A 16,536-nucleotide genomic window follows, 5' to 3' on the forward strand; every position below is an offset into this window, starting at 1 on the left:
CCATCTCCCTTCAGGAATGCCAGAGCTCTGGCTGGGGCAAGCTGGCCACAGAGGGGTTAACTTAGATTTCCCATTGATTGCTCAGTGAATGCAGTATTTAATTGCTTTCCTTTGGAAAGGACAATTAACAGCACCAGGAGTTATCCTTTTATCTTGCCATATGGATTATCACACCAAAGGGCATTGATGAGGACATAAAGGTCCTCTGGTTTATTTCTGCAAAGAGCTGATCTTTGTGCTCATATTTGATTTTTTACTGTGGGGTTTTCTCTGCACTTTTAAATGGCACATGGATGCACACAGTGCAAACAGGGATGATCACAATGCTCTCTTTGAACATATCAATTGCTGCCCATTTGGGGAGATCAATACTTTTTCTAAAAGACCTTGCGAGGTTAGATTGCTTCCAATATTTCCCCTAATGTCAAAAAGTCCATCAGGAGCTGGGAGTATACACAACTCACTGTAATTCAGCTGCTTCCTTAGAGAAAGAAAGTTTTCCCAAGTCTTCACCTTGTATCTTCTCGTTCAGCTGAGCCAGGACCTCAGCACACAAATGGGAAAAGTGTGACACCTCGTGACCTGTTGTCCATTTTGTCACCATTTTGTGACCATTTGGTGACCATTTTGGGTTCATCTTGGATGTAGCCCCTGGCTGGGCTGTTGTGCTGCTCAAGGTGGATCTCTTGAGGCCTCCTAATAAATCTCTATTTTATTCTTTAACTCCATCTAGTCGCTGTTCTGGGTCAGCCTTCACAAGGCATCAGAGGTGCTGCTGAAATCACTGCATGGCACAAGCCCTTGGCTGCAGGATCCACCATGGAGCTGGGGATCACCAAACCACAGCAGCCTCATCCCCTGTGGGCTCAGGCAAGGGCAGATTTGATGCCATGGTGAGGCTTCTGGGGGTGTGTGGGGTTGCTGGTGCCACTTATCCCTGCTGTGGGGTGAAGATGGGGGGGAAAACCCACGGCTCCCACTGGTGATGGTGGTTTTCTGTGAATGCTGTGGCTTTGCAGAGTGATGCAGTGGGTGGATTTAGGGTTGCTGCAAAAGGGATGTGTCACCTTCCCTGCTGCCACAGCTGCAGGCCCATGCCAGCACCCTCCTGGTGTTAGTGGAGAGAGCTGGATCAATCCTAGAAGGAGCTGAAACACTTCTGTGTTCACTTTTTGGTTTATTTTTGTCTTTTTTTGTTCTTTTTGGACATTTTTCCTGAGCCACTCTGCAGCCAATACTCTGGGAGCTGGTGTAAAGGCATCATCCTTTTCCATCCCTGGTCCAACTGGGTTGTGAGGCCACTCACCCACCTGGGACTGGTGCATTCCTGCATCTGCAGACCCTCTGATGGGACCAGGTCCTTGCAAAGGAGATCTGGTCCATAGTACCTTATGGAATTATGGTAAATAATAAAACCACTGTAGCATCCCTCCAGATGCCAGGGCTGGGGATCTCTTTCTTTGATTTTTGTGTGCTTTTGTTTAACTGAACAGACAAGGAGCTGAGTGAGGGCTCAGCTGTGTGCACAGGGATGTTGGGCAGGGAGGAGGGCAGAGGGGTGGGAGGGAATAACCCCCAGAAAATGCTGCTGCCCTTCCAAACCCTATGGATCACTTTGCAGTGACACTTATAGACAAGGAGCATTTTCTTGAACAAATATGGATCTAATGGATTAGGTCTGATCTAATTATGCATTCTGCATTAAGCCCATGCTCCCACTGTCTGTGGCTGCTAGCATAATTAAACTTAATGTACTTTTAATGATGTCTTCTTAACTCATGCATTCATATATGATTAGAATCAAACAGGACGAGCTGTCACGAGTCCAGGAGAGCTCTTGCAGCAGCTCCTGATGGGACTCATGTTGAAATATTAATAATGCAGATTTCAAGGTTACCAACATTGGTTTTGAAGTGAGGAAAGCTCGTCACGCAGTTTGAGCTAATCTGAGGCAATAAACCGGCTCCCCTTTCAAGTTCAGCCTCTTCCTGTCTTTCACATGTGCTCCTGGGAGCAGAGGAATTTAAGTTTTACTCGGGAAAGATGTTAAGTAAGTGAACTGCTCTGTGGGCAGCAGCTTTCAGAGAAGCTGGGACAGGAACATTGTGCACACCTTTTGGGGCTAGCTGGGTGTTTGTCCTGGCCTCAGTCCTTTTCCCGCTGCTTTCCTGGAAATTGGGAGCAGTTTGTTTTAGATCTGGCAGTAAGAAGGCAAACTAATTTTATTTCTGATCCTATGTGATCCAGTGAGACCCTCCCAGCCTCTGCTGGCCTTATCCATAGCCCCCTTGGTGCAGGGAATGTGCTCCCTTCGGCTGTGCCCCCTTTGAGAAGGGGTCTGGGGAAACTTTGCCATTGCTGCCCTGGCCCCAGCATCCTTCATGAAGCAGGCTACAACAATGAAATGTTGGGCTTTCCCCTCTTTTTCCTGTTTTTATGCAAACTTTTTTTCAATGAGCCAATGGCCTGGCAGACAGGTTGTGTTCAGAGCTCCTGAGAGCGAGCTGTGAAATCGTCTGAAATCCTTCCAATGGGAAAGCATTGATTTATTACACTGTAACACTGATGGGAACAACACCCTGTACCTTTCATCTGGAAAGTCAGGACTTATAGAACACAACATGCCATTAATTTTGATGCCAGCTCGAACAGAGAAGGAATTACTGCTGAAGGGATCCAGAGAGCGTGTTAAACCAGCCCTGCAGAGTAATGAACACACTTTGAGGCTGTTACTTTATACCCCATTGATCCTTAGGAATAGAAAAATACTTTGACAGGTAATTTGGGCTATGAAAGGCCTCTCAATGTCTGTGTTTACATGTTAGTGCATGAGGAAGGGGGTGATCACCCTTCTGGGGGTGAGGGCTGCAGTTTCACTGCTCTAGAGACAGCTCTCCCCTGGCACAGGTTCAGCAGGTGAGTTCATGGAGGTGATTCCAAGATTCCCAGATTTGCTCCTGGCAGCCAGACAGAAATGCCTCCCTGTGAGAAGTGCACTCCAGAAAAAGGGAGATTAGCCCAAGTGCTCTGGAAACAGACAGGTAACCCAGCACTTTGCAGGGTTGTGGCTCCACTGAAGGGCTCCTTGCTGCCCAAGGACAGTGTGAGAGGTTATGGGATCATTTCTGCCCAGGGTGGATCCACACTCCTGCCCCATCCCAAAATTAATTTGCTTTCTAAAGCTATATGGTGATAGGGACTTATCTGCTTCTAAGAGAACACCATGTGCAAACCCAGAGCCCATTGCAGGTCCTGGAGAGGAGAACCTGGCAGTGCTGAGGGCTGTATTGATGTACAGATGGAGGAGAGGTGGGGATGGACAGAAGGGAAATGGAAAGTGATGCTGAGTGTAGAATCTCAGGATGGAAATAGGATTTTGGTGGAGTGATCAGTCTCAAGCTACCCCTCTGCTCCTAGGAGAACCTGTTCTAGGTTCTTGCATACTAAACTCATCCCTCTTGTAGACTCAAACCATCAGGACCAAGTGTCTGGAAAGAAACAGAACAGCTCTGTAAGAAGGAAGGTGAGGAGAGTGTCATCTTTGTAATGAAGATGGAGCAACAGGGAGTTGGGGCTTGCATGTGGTTTTACCCCAAAATCCCTGCCCTCCTGCAGGCTGCTGGGCAGCTGTGCGTGGCACTGTGAGATCCTGATGTCTCTGTTTTTAATTAATGAACTGGGTATCAGAGATGAGAGCACGGGGACTTCAGTCAGCAGTGGGGCACCAAGACACAAAACCAGCACTGGTGGGTGAAAAACTGATTTATGCTCACAGCTAACATGAAGGTAACTGGGGTATCTGTGTTTAGGAGGGGCCAGCAGCACAAAAGCCATCAGAGGCCACACAGATCCCCAAAAGGGATTTGGGGTTAAGCTGGTACCTCTGCTGGTAGGAACCCGTGTGTTCCCATCCTCAAGGTGGTGCCTAAGCTCTGACATGGCTTAAAAATGTGCACAGAAATGTTCCCCTGGGACCCAGAGCCACATGTGAGACCTGGGTGACTGACCATGTCATTGGAAACTGAACAGGAGCCTGAGTGTTCACAGTGAAAACTTCCCCATGTCTCCCAAAACTTCTGATGGACACCCAGCACTGAGCTGCTGGAGGTGAACAGTGGAGCCAGTGGTACCCACTGGTTTACAGAACACTTTGATGCACCCCCTGTCCCTTACCTGAGCTTCAATGATTTAAGTTCTCCTTGCACTTGGTGGCAGGTGGGACAAACCAGCCCAGCCAAATCTTTTTGGAGCATCCCAGCTCTGGGTCCTGACCCCACAGCAAAGGAATGGACTGGGTGATGCATCTGTTGCTCTCCTGCTGCAATTCAGGGTTCAGTGAGGTTTTTTATTTTGCTTCAAAAACTGCTGAAGATGGATTCTTGCTGGAGACTTTAGAAGGAATATGTGGGTTTGCCACTAGGAGGAAATTTTGTCTCGTTTATGCTGAGATATAAAGGAATGTTTCTTGTGCATTTTTGCAATCTCACTGGGAACCAAGAGTGAACCACTGAGCAAGAAGGGCATTTTGTGACAGAATCCAAGCCCCCAGCACAGCACTGGATCCCTAGGGAATTGTGGAAGACCAAACTGGGCTGATCCAGGATAGCCTGCCCTTGGGAAGCCTCTCCTTCAGGCCCCAGTACTTGGGAATCTCTTGCTCTTTGCAGCCTCAGGGTTCACTGTCCCTTTCAAAACTTATTAATTCTGTCCCTTGCTGATTCTGTATTTAAAACTTACCAATGGGGAGTCACCACTTGTGGATGCTGGAGATTCTGGTGCTCTGACCTTGGCCCTGTGGGATGCCTGGTCCAAAGGCACTTGTGTGTCCCAGCCTTCCCAGATGATAACTGGGAGTGAGGATGTGGGAAGGGGACTCCTTCCACACCTGTGACACCAAGTGCTCCACAACACCATGACATTAATGAGTGCAGTTTACCTCGGGAGCTGTCAGTATTTGCATAAATGTCCAACACCCTTTAAATCCTCTTCTCTTTTCCCCTCTCAACAAGCTTTTGGATAAGGAACTTAGCAGGTCAGTTGTGTGAAAACTGAGTGAGAAGCATCTTAAATGTCCAAGCCTCTGAAACAGCATGGGGGCTCCTAGGAAAGCTGATTCTAGTAGGGATTTTTGGACCAGTGCTGGTTCTGAGTTTTCTCTGAGCTGGCCATGTCTTCCCTCTCTGTAAAAACAAGCTAAAATCCTCTAATAGCTCTCCTCAAAAAATAACCCCACAAGACTCCAAACAAAGCAAAATAATAAATTTTGAGCCCAATGAATATTTAGTTTCCTGACTCTTGGGTAAATATTAGATAGATTCCCAATTTCAACCTGAAGCAGTTTATTCGGCTGCTGTTCACAAGTCAGACACAGCAAAAATCAAAGAAATCTCTTTTGATTCAGGTTGGGTAATATTGCCTGAGGGGTAACATCATTTTCATTTCCACACATCCAGCACTGGCACAAAACGGCATGGACAGGTATGAGAAATGGATCATGGATCCTTGGTTCTAAAATTCCAGCTGATAGTTTTCTTATTTTTTGTGTAAATAATAATTACCAATAAAAATGTTGCTTCAAAAAAAAAGAGAATGTGAAAAGAAAAACACCATTGCATTTGATAAAGCAAAATCCTTTGCAGTACTGCCAAAAGAAAAGAAAATAAAAGAAAGGAAGAGAAACCAAAAGAGAGTTAAAAACAAATATAGCTGTTAAATAAAAGATCCAGGTACCAAAGAGCAAAATTTAATGAAAGCCAAAACTGTTAAATATGGAATCCTGTTGAGAAAAAATGTCAATGTCTTCAAGAGTTTTACCATTACTCTATTTTTAAGAAAAGTGTAGTAAAAATACATATTACAAGTTTACATTTTCCACGCTTTTGTCCTATTCACCTTTTTTTTTCTTTTTTTTTTTTTTTTTGTTTTGTTCTGTAACCCCTCCACTGATCAAAAGCCTTTCACACAGCTGCATCTCACATCTTCATGTCACAGGTAGCCAGTTCTAGCAGTGCTGCTGCTCATGAGACTGCTGTGACCTGCTGCCATGGGGTCCTGCTCCTGGAGGAGGATGGGGCTCTGGTGGCTACCAGCAGCCTGTTCCCACCACACTGGCCCAGAACACGACAAGAGCTGGGACAGGAGACTCATCTGAGGGCTCTGGACATGGAAAAAAAAGAGCTTGTGCTGATAAGGATGCCTCCACTTGTGCTAGCGTTACACAGAACTGACATTAAAATTAAGAAAAGCAGGTTAAAAAGAATGGTAAGCAACAGAAGGTGCCCTGAAGTGGTGCTTGGAGTGGCTGTTAGCACAGTTCATGTTCAGTGATGAGAGATGAAGATCACAATGTTCCCAGTTTTGGACAGAGGAAAACATTGGCACAAGACATGCTGTGCCCAGGCTTAGGACCTTGACTCTGACTTGCTGGTCTCCAAATTGTTGCATGACAAGTGGATAAGTGAAGCAGATGCTTCAGACCAGGCTGGTGTTAGAAGTGGTAAATGTATTGCTCTGCACAGTCATACACTAATGGAAACTGGAATTCACACAGTTTCCAGCCTTACTTCCAGATTCTTCTCATAGACCTGTACCAGTCATTTGCCTACATCATTTTCTCTTCACCTTCCCTTCTTTCCTGGCTCCTCTCTTGCTGTGTTGCAAAAAACAGAAAAGAGTAAAGAAAATGAGAAAAAGCAGCTCAGAATGCTCCAGCAGCAGCTCAGTCCCTGGACAGGTATTGGACTCTGTGAGAACCTTTGAACTTTATTTGCCATGAGTGAGATGGGAGCAGGCCAAGCGGGCTCACTGTAGCCCCTGCCCCACAGATCTTCTCTCTCACCAGGTGCTCCCCTGGGAATCCTTCACTTGAGAATGTCACACCCCTGAGGTCTCTCAGGCCCACCAGGGTGGGAAGCGTTTGTCTGTCCATGCCAGAGATTCACAGAATGAACCTTTTGTGTGGTTCTGGAAAACCATTCTTGCCCCCTTGACCTCCAGGCCTGTGGCTGGACCTCCTGGCACTGTGGGTTTCTACAACACCAAGTTTGGGGTCAGCAGCCTGCTTTCCTGACTTGTGGATGCTTCCCCCTCTCTAAGCAGAGTGGGAATCTGCTACGCTTGGCTTTGTACCCAGACAGGCCCCAGCTTGGTGGGGAGATTGAGTGTGACCAGCATGTCATGGTTGCTTGTATGATCTCCTCCTTGGTTTGCTTCAGCAGCTCCTTCCAGGAATCCATTCTGGCCAGCTACCTACAAATTGTCCCTCTGAGTTAGGGAAGAATGGCCATAAAGGGATTTCAGAGCAGGTTGGCAGGGTGGTCCCCGTTGCAGCCCATGACTTGTAGCACGTAGCGCTGGTTGATTGGCAGCTGTCTAGAACTGGGTGTCTGGAGATGGCCTGTTCCTGGCCCAAGGTGGTTCCCTTATGTGACCACCAGAAAGGGAGCACACACAGAAGCTAAGCAATGAAGAAATGGTTCACAATTGCTTATTAGCCCCCAATAACCTGGGCAGGAGAGTCACACGTGAGGGGAATAAATACCACATTTACTTTCCCTCTTAGCAGCCGACCGTGATCTCAGACCAACCCTCTGCTCCAGTCTGCCACTCTCCACTCCAGGCACGTGATTTTCCTCTTGAATCACCACTCATCATCTCTGGAAGAATTACTGCTTTGTCCTCACGCTACCTGGGCTTTCCAAACTCACCCATCACTTCTCCCCCTGTAAAACAGCCTCGTGTTTGTGTTCAGGTTTCTTCCTGCATCGAGTCCTTCATGCTGCAGGGAGAGCTGGGGCAGCTCTGTCTGCCTTGCTGAGATAACTCCACAGCCCAAGTTCACCACAGAACAAAGAAGGCAGAACCACAATGGACAAAAGAGGTCAATGCTGACGCCCTGCACTGAGTTCAGCTTGCCACATATTGGTCTTTCCTTTTTTTGCCTTTAGTAGCTCAGACGTTGTGGTTTGCATCCCAAACTAAACCAGATTGAAGGACTGAGCAGGGAAGGGGGAAAGGGCTGATGTTACCCTGACACCACAGGAATTAGTAAGAAAAAATATATATATTGCACACACTAAGACTTATTAACAACCAAGTTAAAACAAAATGGCATAGTCCTCATTAGTGTTCCAGTGGTTCTTTGATCAGGGATGGTTCACGAGTCTGTAAAATCCCATTACACTCTCCTTATTGCAGTACAGACCTGTTTCTGTTCTCCTGCCAGTGGATCTGTTTGCAAATAAAAAGGGAAATTTATTTGATTTCCTTGAGAAGATCCATCCAATTGTCCCTTCTGTCATCATCGTTTGTCTTGTTGGTGTTGGGTATGTTTTTTGGCTCTGGAGAGGTGGAGTTGGGCTGCCCCTGCTCTCACCCAGGAAATGGGTCAAAAGGCCAATTATAATCCCGTAGCTCCCAGGGACATGCCAGTGCTGTGGCTCATGCATGGGATTGTCTGCATGGATTTGGGGAAATCGTGGCTGACCACACGTCCATTTTCTCCACTGCCTCCTGCTGCAGCCGGCCTGGGAAGGGTTGATGTCCGTATGGCTTCGTTGATTGATTGCTGTGGGATTAAACAAAAACCCTTTTTAGGAAAGACGGGGGGGTCTCCCCCTGTCCTTTGCAATGTTGGAGAAATTATAATATTAACCAGTGTGTTCTTTCTGTAACTGTTCTCCCCTTCCTTGTCTCCATTCAGACTCTCACTTTCTGCATGTCCCCACTGCATCTGCTCTGTTCATTCACACCTCTTCTACATGCAAAATTAAATGTTTCAGCAGTATTTTGGGGCATAAAGCAACAGTGCCATATGCCAAAAACCTCTTCAAACTCTACAACATAAGAACAGTCATCCTGGATCTGAGCAGAAGTATTTTACACACTTCCCCCATAGAGATGCTATTGCTACTCCAGGACTGTTATGCACGGTGGACTCTGATTCACTGCAAACATATGTTTAACTTTCCTCATGTGACAACTTGAGCATGTGCCTGTGTTTTTGTCTACAGTGATGACTGAGGTAACTAGGAAATGCAAGCCTAATTCAGGAAACAAAATTCCATCTTCCTGTTCCAGATCCATCCAAAACATTCACTTTCAGAGATCTAAGGAGACGATCTGTTTAGAACAATTTAACTAAAAGATAAAGCAAATTTGGTTTTTTTCCATTCAAGGTATCTCCAAGGGCACCATCATTCTTTCTGGACTGTGATATTCAGGTGAAGAATTATCCCTAACAGATAAATCTGGAATAGCTATTAAGTGCATTCTGACACTTTTCTTGCAGTGCATTTGTGCCATACCTAGCTTTACAGTGGGCACAAATGATAATCTAATCTTTGTAGTTCCATGGACATTATTGGTTCATAATATTTTACCCCTGTGCTCAAGGTAGCTCTCATTGCCTGTGGAATTTCCTGGACCTCAATGGGAAAAGAACTGTAGCACATTTTCAGTGCATTAGAAATGTTATTATTGCTGACAAAACACTGAGCCTGCTGTGAAATGGCGACATAACACACAAAGAAGCAGTTGCTTATTTTCCTTATGATTCTGGGTGAGTTTCAGTGAAATAAAAACCTATTTGGATTTTTTGAAACTCACTGCGTGCTTCATATTTCCATAACAAATTCCATGCTCATGGGAGAGGTGAAGATGAGGAAGACCAGGGATGTGTCACACATCCCTCTGCCTCCCCTAACACCACAGTATCTGTGCAAAGGATTGCCCAGATATATGTGCTCCACAGGTGCTGCCTTAAATGTCTATCTCCAAGGCTCTCAAATCTAATTCACTCTTGACAAAACACTCAGAAATTCAGGCACACGAGAATTTAGGGCTGAAAGAGATCTCCTGGGCTGTAAGAAATATGCTTCTGCAAGACCATGACAGGGTGGAGTTTAAAAAAGCATTACAGGAGACATTGGAGGCCAATTTCTCTCAAAGAGGATCCATAATTCTGGGATTTGGAGGCCCACATCATCCATTCCAGGGCAACAATGCTCTGAGCATGTATTGGTGTTGTCAGCCTGGAAATGGTGCCAGCAGGGTGCCAGCAAAGGGAACAACAGGATGTGAATCATTACTGCACTCTCCCAGTTTTATCTTGCTGTTAGGAGCCTGGGTTTGGGGATTTTTCCATATTGCAGCACCGGCTGTATCACACCAGCCCCAGCACACTTTATCCATGCTGCACACACATTGCCATAGCCTGCCTTCATTCATTTTAAGGAATTTCAATGCGTTGCTGTTGCTGCTTGTGCTGTGGCTTTGCTCTGTGTCTGGATTTTGAATTAGCATTCTGCCACATGTCTGATCTTGCATCAGCTCCCCATGACAGCCCACTTGACCCTCTCTCAGCTTCCTCAGATGCTCCTATTCCTTTCTAGCAAGCTGAGTGACACAGTCACTTCGTTATCCCTATGTCTTGGCTTTCCACCCATGGTCTGCATCCGTCTCTGAAGGCAGCTTTGGAGCCGGGGGAGGATCAGAGAGGAGGTGTGAAAGGCCGTGGAATGGGTTGCCACCTTCATCCGCTTTGATTCACTTCTGGACTTGTAACAAAACTCGATTAAGGCAACCAGCATGGCGAGTCCGAGCCCACCGATGAGGATATAGAAAACCCCCGCCACATTGCTGAGGCTCAGCGCGCTCGTCTTGTCCTGCAAGAAACAGGAGAAGGGAGGGAAGGGAGGGCACACGGGAAAGGAGAACAGCAAAATTAGCATGGGATTGCTCTGGGAAGGATGCTGCACAACATAGCAGAACTGGCATTACATCATCTTCCTCGTTAAATGAACAAGTGACATTTCTAAGAGCGTTTTTTCAATTTTTAATTCGGTGTCTAGTAAATCTAACGTTTCCCTCACACAAACAAATAAACATTTCCTCAACAATGTGACTCTTGGTAAAGGTTTGGGATCTCTGTTTTTCAATCAGCTAGCTTAAATGCTTGTTTTATCCAAAATGTCTAGTTTGAATTATTGATTAAAGGAGGAAAAAAAAAATGAAGTTTTCCTCCTCTGTGACATTTGCTCGTCCCTGATGTCTTGCCTGAAATAACCTGTTCTCTTGGAAATGCTCATTCCTTCATTCCTAGATTGTTTCCCCCGCAAATTCTGTTGCTGAGCAACACATTGAAGTGGATGGGTTTTTTTCCTTTTTTTTCCTCTTCCTTTTCAATTCTGGGGTTGAGGTGACACCTGAGCTGTCCTCAGAAACTCATTTGATTTCTATGTAATAAGGCAGTTATTTCATATGCAATCAAGGCCTGCTGATGCATGTCTAAGCTAATTATTTGGTTGGCAATAAACAGGGCTATTAATGAGCCGCAACTTTTAGTCAGCAGCCACATTCTGATTTTACAATTGCCTAATGAATCGTCACGGCTCTCTGGGGAAGAGACAAAGCTCTGAAAGACTCATTTCACTGCGAGGGAAACCAAGTTCTAACATCTAACCCTGATGTCACCCCCTGCAGCTTTCAGAACCTTCTCCTCCACGATGACCAGGTCGAGTTGGGGTGTGAGAACAATCTGGGCAGCAACAGGATCCCAAACTTGGCTCAGCTCCTGTTTCTAGGACAGGCTTTCTCTGCAGTGAACCAGACAGAGTCCCCTGCTCCATGCTTGCTGCTGCTCTGCAGTTTTCACTCTGTACCTATTTGACAGCACAGATTCCCCAGGGCCAGCCCAGCAGCTCAGCGCAAATCTGCTGGGGCCACCAGGAGTCTGAGCAGCACTGACAGCCCTGCTCTGTGGACGTGGGAGGGAAACTGCACGTGGCTCGTTTGAGATGTAGCCACACATTCAAAGGAGAGCACTGGTGCCTGTGGAAGTGTCTGCAGCTGGTGAGGAAGCCTCTGCATAGCTCTTGGTGTTCCTCTCTGCTGCTCCATGGACACGTGGGCTGGTGGGTGGCACAGCCTGTTCCTTGCCCTTGTAGGACAGCTGATTCTTGGCAGGTTTTACAAGAAGCAACCCACAGCTTTTGGGAAGGGAGGGGATTCAGGAATCAGAAAAGGATATTGGAGTGACGTTGAAGGGGTCCAAAGTGGAGCATCAACATGAGCATGGAGGGTTTCACTACAGGGCAGTCTGCCTGACACTGGTACAGTCTTTCAGGCAAGTATGTTTTTGCAAAGGATTTTGTGTTTTTCTGTATTAGGGTTTGGTGGCAAAAAAGTCAACCCTCAAGGCATGGAAACATCTCAATTTTCACAATTAAAATAACCTCCTGTAACAGAAGAGAATATATATTTTTTTTTTAAATTAGAAGAAAAGTGGGTTCCGGTCAAGAATGCTAAAAAGATATTTTTTCTTCTATTTCTCCTTCATCTCCACATCTTCAAGTGGGTCCTTGCATGGACCCACTGCCCATGCAAGCTGCCAAACTTCTTCCCAGATGGTGCTCCCACTGTGGGCTCTGGTACCATGGGGAGCAACATTCCATCCTGAGCCCTCTGCTGAAAGAGGCAAAGGTTGTTATGGGACCATCCCTGCTGAGTTTCAGTTGCTGGAAAAAACTCCACAAGTGACCTCATTTTCTGTGCTTTGCTGGTTGATCACTTTGGCAAGGGACTTGTTGTGGTCAACATGTGCTGGTGGAAAGATTGGGTTTCTTCCTTGTATAACCCTCATGCACTGGTCAGGTTGTAATCTTGATGCTTCCTGTGTGCTTTCTGTAATGAGAGATTTCTGCAAATATCCTCTTAATTTCTGCAGTTTCAATATGTGAAAGATTATTTCTCTGGTCATTTTCTAATCTGCCTTCATGCAGTTTTTCCCCCAGGCTTGACTGTATATTTGTTCAGTCATCTCTTCTCTGCAGATTGTTGGGTGTACTTTTAAGCACCAATTGGGAAATGCTGGGAGTTTTTTAGTGGAGATGTAGAAAAGCAGAGCAATTACTGTGAGGAAACTGTGTTACAATATATCAGGTACTTTGCCCATTAAAATTCAGTCTGAAGGAGCTGCCCCAACTTCAGGGAGGGGTAAAGACACTAAAAGGGCCTGCCCTTCTCAGCATCTTAATCTTTTAGCCTGGCTTCGTAATGAAATGTGGCTGATTAGCACATGCTTTCTGCTCAGAGGGAAGAATGGGGACAGGACAGGATCCTGTTTATCTGTGTATTCCTAATGATTGTCAGCCGAATTGTTCACCTTGATTTAGCAGTAGGGTGGAAATCTCCACAAAATCAGGAATGTCCAAGCTTTGTGCAAAAGGATGACACTCTAGACAAGAGAAAACCCATTGATGCTCTCCTTCAAATAAATGGATCAGTGCAATCCATATTATAGTCTTTGACTTGCAGCCATAGATTAGGAAATCTGCCTTCCTTGGCTCTGTTGGGCATAGGAATACACAAATTTCAGGGTTCATTTGCCATGATATTTATTTCCTCCCCCAGTTTGGGGTTCATGGTCCAGTGAGGCACCTCCTCAGCTGGCTGCAGTGGCAGAGCAGTCTGGCAGCCAGGAAAGGCTGCTGGTTCTTAATTCCCACTTTCCTCCTCATGCCAGCAGCAGAACAACCAGTAAGAGAGAGGAGATGACCCAAAGCAGTTTCCTGCACCACCACTACAATTCATTTCAGGGCTGTTATGTTTTTCTTACATTTACTTTGCAGCAGCATTATTATTGTTATTGTTATTACTCTTATTACTGCTGTTCCTATTATTACTGTGACACTCTGGGTGAACTGAACATTGTCTTATCCAGAAGGCAAAGGAAAGCATTGAGAGACACAGTGGTGGGGTAAGATACAGGGAAGGAAAAGCAGCCTGAGTTTTACTTCTGGTTCCTTAGTAAGGTTTCTCCCAAGGAGCCAAAGGCAGATTGCTGGGGCACTGAGGAATGCTGAGCTGCAGGAGCACGGCTGATGGCACAGCCTGCTGCTATGAACAGGCTGAGAAGTGAAACTGCTCCTGTGGTGATGCTTGACTTCTTGCAAATCCTCCTTTTAATATCCTTTTTCTTCCTTCCCTCTCCCAGCAGGACATGCAGGATGTTCTTTGGGCAGTAGTGACATTTCCTTGCTCCCATCAGCTGCAGGACCTGACCCACATGAAGGGTCAAAGGCCCTGAGTGCCCCACTGTGGCTCTGCCTGCTGTTTCCATGCATGATCCTGTCCCAGTAATGCTCATAACAACAAAAAAGCCCCAAATTATTCTATGTGCTTGAGAGGACACTCCCCTCTCTCTGCTCAGGCTCTGTGACTCCAGATGCTCTCCTGCAGAGCTGCCCATCACTGAACCAGCTTGTTAGTGGGAGTGTAAATGTCACTGCTCGTCTCCCGCAGCAGCAGAGCCCTGACGTGGGGGGAAGATTGGCAGGTGAAAAGAGAAAGAAAAACCCATCTTCCCAAAAGAAAAACCCATCTTCCCAGCCTTGTTGCTGCAGCAACCAGGCACCTTCCCGTCTGTTACTCTCAAACGTGGCACCGTGTCCATCATCCCCTTTGTCATTATTTAATTCTCCTTGGCTGACAGACAACAGGCCAAATTTGCTGAGTTTCCCAGCAGGGCTGGTCCCTTCTGTCACCCAGTGTGAGCAGAGCCCATTGGCAGCGCAGGGTGGTGGCACCTTGAGTTGTTGCAGTCTCCAGAAGATGAATTGTCCTTACAGCATATGGCAGCTCCAAAAGTTGAGGTTTTACCCCAAAAGATGGGCAGACTTTGGTGGGGTAAGGCCTGAAGCTCAGCAATGAAGGACAGCACTGACCACTGTCTCAGAGCGCTGCCAGGGATGTGTTGGAGCGCATGGATGGCCGGGGATGGGGTTGCTCAGCATAAAACACCTTTGATTTGAAAATCTGCCAATCTCCTTCAAAGCCAGGGCAAGGCACTAGCAGGATTTGTTCCTTTTTTTTTTAATAAAACCAAAATTCTGTCACTGGAGAAGAGGGTTGGGAAACGTGTGTCTTTGATAAAGGTCTTTTAATTGCATGACACGCCTGGGTGTCCCTGAAAGCAGTTTGCCATCATGGTCTAGGAAAAGACCATTTCTCCCAATGCCTTGCAAAAGCCTCAGGAATCATATCCATTTGCCACAAAATTTAGAGTCTACCTTGTCATTTCATTTCAACAACATAAGGCATCCCTTGTAAGCCCATTTCATAGCCTGCAAAAAGTCCATCCTGTGCTTGTTTTCAAAATCAGGTCCTTTTAGGGAAGTGCCTATTACAGTGTCTCTGTCTCTCCTGCTGTGGCAACAGAGGGGACTCAGAAAAGCTCAAGAATTGGTGGATGGTTTCTAGCTATGTGCAGTGCTGGAGGTGAGTGTGTTTGGAAAATCCCTGGGTCCATGTGAAGGGTGGCTGCTGCATGTTCACAGTGGGGACAAGAGCAGCAGGGACATTGCTGCCCAGTGCAGGACACTGCCTGGGGTGTCCCACTGTCTGGCAATGCAGCTGGGGCCATGGATTCAATGTCCAGCACCTGGTGGGATGCCATGACATACAAAATATTCAGCAAAGCAGGAGCATTTGTCTCTGGAGTTGGGGTTCAGATGGACTGTAGACACCATGGAAAAAGGAAGGGGATACTCATGGAGCAGCTGAGCAGATCAGCTTGTTTACAGTAGGTGCAAAAGGACCCAAGAGACAAAAATGGATAGAAATTGGGTGGGCAATAGGTGGGCAAGTTTGCCTGGCTGCAGTTGTGAGAACTAGTGAGCAATGCAATTTATTGTTTTTTCTGTAGGTAGGAGAGGGGTCAGGTGAAGTTTATGTTGACTTCTCTCATGTTTCATGTCACACTTCTGTTGCAGACATGGTGCAGACGCTGAGCAAGGATTAGGTGAGATCCTTTTGTGTTACAGCCAGGATTCTTCACTGTGATCTTCCACTCCCAGAAAAAGCTTGCGTGGCTTAAGGTTTGCCTACTGATTGTACACATGGAGTTTCAAGCAGCTCTCATGACTTCAGGATCCAATCTCATTTATTCACATGTGATTCACATGTGTGTGATGGTGTTTTCCAAGCACATGTAAATAACATGTGATCACTTTTGAGGTCATATGATCCACATAAATCCATGTGTCCCAAACCTTCTCTTTCTGTCCCTATTGGTTACCCTACGGTGTGGAACGAAGCCCTACTTCTTTTTTGTATTTTTTCCCAACAGAATCGTGATAAAGCACGGTATTGTGGGGGTTTTGTTTTAAACTAAACTGATTTCACATCCATTTCTTTTATGGGTATTTTATTGGCTATGGAATTTCTGTGGCACTGACGCATGCAGGCTCGTAGTGAAGGAATTATGGAAGCTGTGTCATGGCTCCAGTTTCCCAGCAGAAGTGATTACTTTTCATTCATATGGTGACTACTGCTCAGTTGGTTACCTTGCAAAATACACGCACTCTACAAGTCAATCAGAGTTTTGCCTGAGTGGGACCCATGCCATATTGTGTAGCATGTCTTATAGAAGGGTTATTCTTGGTTATGTGGAATGCTGCAGAGAAGAGCAGCATTTGATTTCAAATAGCGTCTGTCAGCCCCAGAATGCTTTACAATGCAATAAAGCATTTGGTGAAG

The 16,536-nt window shown here is 46.1% G+C and overlaps 1 protein-coding gene across 2 annotated transcripts in view; it reads right to left on the minus strand.

Annotated features, from left to right (window-relative positions):
* Positions 1-5,322: 5,322 nt before the first annotated feature.
* Positions 5,323-16,536, minus strand: part of GRIA1 (glutamate ionotropic receptor AMPA type subunit 1) — a 120,744-nt gene continuing 109,530 nt past the window's right edge. For both annotated transcript variants that reach the window (XM_058034845.1, XM_058034846.1), the window contains exons 15-16: positions 10,530-10,664; positions 5,323-8,587 (exon numbers count right to left, since the gene is read on the minus strand). In XM_058034845.1, the coding sequence (XP_057890828.1) occupies positions 8,399-8,587; positions 10,530-10,664 (324 nt within the window). In that variant the 3' untranslated portion in view covers positions 5,323-8,398. The remainder of the gene's footprint in view (positions 8,588-10,529; positions 10,665-16,536) is intronic.

This window comes from Melospiza georgiana, chromosome 15 (genome assembly GCF_028018845.1).
Source record: "Melospiza georgiana isolate bMelGeo1 chromosome 15, bMelGeo1.pri, whole genome shotgun sequence".
NCBI lineage: Eukaryota > Metazoa > Chordata > Aves > Passeriformes > Passerellidae > Melospiza > Melospiza georgiana.